We start from the raw sequence: 2,961 nt of genomic DNA on the forward strand, positions 1-2,961 counted from the left end.
GTGGTGTGTGTCTTTTGGTGGAAGAATGCTTGTCACCTACTCCTTTTAAGTTCCCATTTTTTCTCCTTAAAAACTTACTAGTATGCTTGTTGAGAGAGAAAAGAGAGAGAGAATAAGAAAAGAAGAGTAAGAGAAACTAAAAGTGTTGAAGTTGGTGTTTGCTATGGAAAGACACAAATGCAAGCTTTGTTCAAGAACGTTTGGCAATGGAAGAGCACTTGGTGGACACATGAAGGCTCATCTTGCTATTGCTAAGTCTCAACAGAAACAATTCACTCAACCTGGTTCTTTTTCATCGTCGGAATCGGAAGAAGATGAAGAAGAAGAAGAAAAAGCTTTGATTAATTATGTTTTGAGAGAGAATCCTAAGAAAAGTCTCAAAGTTGCAGATCCTGAATTTTCTTTTGTACGTGAAACTGAGTCTGTTATTGTTCAAGATAGAGAAAGTGAGACTGAGTCAAAGAACAACCCGACTCGTCAACAACGATCTAAACGGAACAGAAAACAAAACAACGACAACAACAACCAGAATTTTCTTCCACAGAAGAAACCAAAGCCGAGTTTCATGGTGCCAACAACTCCGTCACAATTCACTGAACAAGAACCTGTGAGTTCAGTTTCTGATACTTCACCTGAAGAAGATGTTGCTATGTGTCTCATGATGCTTTCGAGGGACAAATGGAGTCGAAAGATGAACAACGTCAACAATGTGGAACAAGAAGAAGATGAGGGATCGGTGGAGAAAATATCGAAGGTGAAGTTATTGAAACGAGTTCGTGGGAAGCATTTATGCGAAAATTGTGGGAAAACATTTCGATCTTCTAGAGCATTGGGAAGTCATAGAAGTATTTGTTGTCGCGATGAAGCGAAGAATGGTAATGGTAACGATGATAAGATTTTTGAATGTCCATTTTGTTTTAAGGTTTTTGGTTCTGGTCAAGCACTTGGTGGTCACAAGAGATCTCATCTCATGATCCCTTCTTCATCAACTTCCACTGCTAATGTTAATGTTAATCCTACTGCTGCTAGATTCAAAGACAGTTTCATAGATCTCAATATGCCAGCTCCACTTGAAGAAGAAGATGATCTTAGTGTTGTTTCTGATGCCTAATTGTGTGGCTATGGAAATGGAATAATTAATATTGGTTAATTAATTATTAGCTGTTAATTTGTTGGGATTGGGTAATTAGGTAGATTGGTTTATTTTAATTTTTTTATGTATGGAGAATATTTCATTATGTTTAATTGATAGATCAAATGCTTTTTGATTCTATAATGTTAGATGAGTATTAGTTATGATTTTCACCAACTGTCTGCTATGTGTTATACAGTTACATGATGAATTGGTAAAACAGTTGAAGTTTCTTCATTGTACTATCCAACTTGGTTCATACTTGATAATAGTACTAGAATTCTGCATACTTTTGCAATGGGAATTTGAGATTTGGTTTTCATGTGGACCTACTAATTTGCTTTTAAAAGTACTAAAGTTCTGCAATTCTGTTTTAACTCTTTGGTTCTGTTCCACCTAGTTTTTTATTTAATAAATAAAAGTTCATGTGATTTGGATCCAATCGCTTGTTAAGGTCCAATAAAATCTCAAGGCTCAAAGAACGTTCACAAAAACACTTGGTATGTGTTTGGATACTCATGTTTGCACATACTTCCCAAGGCATTTCCACCACATGCCCCAATTTGTAGCTTCTCGTTTTTGCATGTTTGAAGTATTTTGGACGCAGATCAAAACGAGCACTCATCTATTACCATCGATGAGATCTTTACATCGGCTGCTAAACTCGAATCCAAAAACTTGGCAAATCTGAGTTGAATCCTTATCGACACGGCGAATCTACTCTCAAAATAAATATGTAAATAAATTGATCACTATCTCTCTCTTCATTATTGACTTCTTTTCTGTCTGTATTGGTTTGTTGAGTTCATATTGTTTTAAGCGTGAAGCATGAAAGCAATGATTCCAAAGAAGGAGTCAGAAACGGTTAATGATGAAAGAAGCCAATAGGACTGCACTATTAGTTTCTTTTTCAGTGTTTGGATTGGATGCTCTGGAAGAAATTACAGAACTAACTAGGATTTTTATTTTATTTTTTACTAAGAAACTATAAATTTTTAAGAGTCACAAAAATTTCTGAATCTGATTTTTTCTTTTGTTTGTGTTAGGAATAGTATATTTTGTTTTGTCATAGCAGACTTTATCTTCTTTGAAAAGAATGAAGTCTCCAAGCAAAAGGAGGAGGTCCCATATAATTTTGTCCAAGAATCAGTCAGGTTTATGATATGATAAAGTATATGTTGATCAAATTTCATTAGATTAATATAATAAATGTGTCTGACAACGAGGAATTCTGTTTTTGTTACACACCCACCAAAACTCTTACAAAGTAAAAATAACTAAGTATAGTATTAATTTAAGAACTCTATTTTACTTTTTTAACAAAAAATATAATTAAATTTACCAAACGCTTTGTAAGGTGAGAACCATCCACATTTGAAGCGGGTGGTCAAACAAATTATTAATAGGATATGATGTTCTTCTTAGAATTTTGGTTATGCGTAACTCAATCATTAAAAAATGGTGACAACTAGGATACCCATGAAAGAATGATGGGTAATTTACCCCAACCAATACATATTAGCCATATAAGTACATTTTTAAGCGATATCCATGAACTATCTTGACCCACCAACAAATTGCTCATTTTCATTGGTTGATGGGTAAATTACCCACCATTCTTCAAAGGTAATCTAGAAAAAACCTTAAAAAATTGAATTGTAAAGTGGGAACTGATTATAACTTATAAGTAAAGTTTTAGACTATATTTCATTAAACACGAGACCGTTAACTGTATTTGAGTACATGAAAATTGCCTTATCATTTTGTTTATATTTGAATTGGGAGAGAGTTGTTAGTAGTAAAAATTAAAATCTGAAATAGGAATATAA

At 33.7% G+C, this 2,961-nt stretch overlaps 1 protein-coding gene across 1 annotated transcript; it reads left to right on the forward strand.

Annotated features, from left to right (window-relative positions):
• LOC11412002 (zinc finger protein ZAT9) lies at positions 1-1,377 on the forward strand. The gene has a single exon (XM_003608656.4). It carries the CDS (start codon positions 164-166, stop codon positions 1,109-1,111), a length of 948 nt encoding a protein of 315 aa, XP_003608704.2. The 5' UTR covers positions 1-163; the 3' UTR covers positions 1,112-1,377.
• The last annotated feature ends 1,584 nt before the right edge of the window (positions 1,378-2,961 follow it).

Source organism: Medicago truncatula, chromosome 4 (genome assembly GCF_003473485.1).
Source record: "Medicago truncatula cultivar Jemalong A17 chromosome 4, MtrunA17r5.0-ANR, whole genome shotgun sequence".
Taxonomy (NCBI): Eukaryota; Viridiplantae; Streptophyta; class Magnoliopsida; order Fabales; family Fabaceae; genus Medicago; species Medicago truncatula.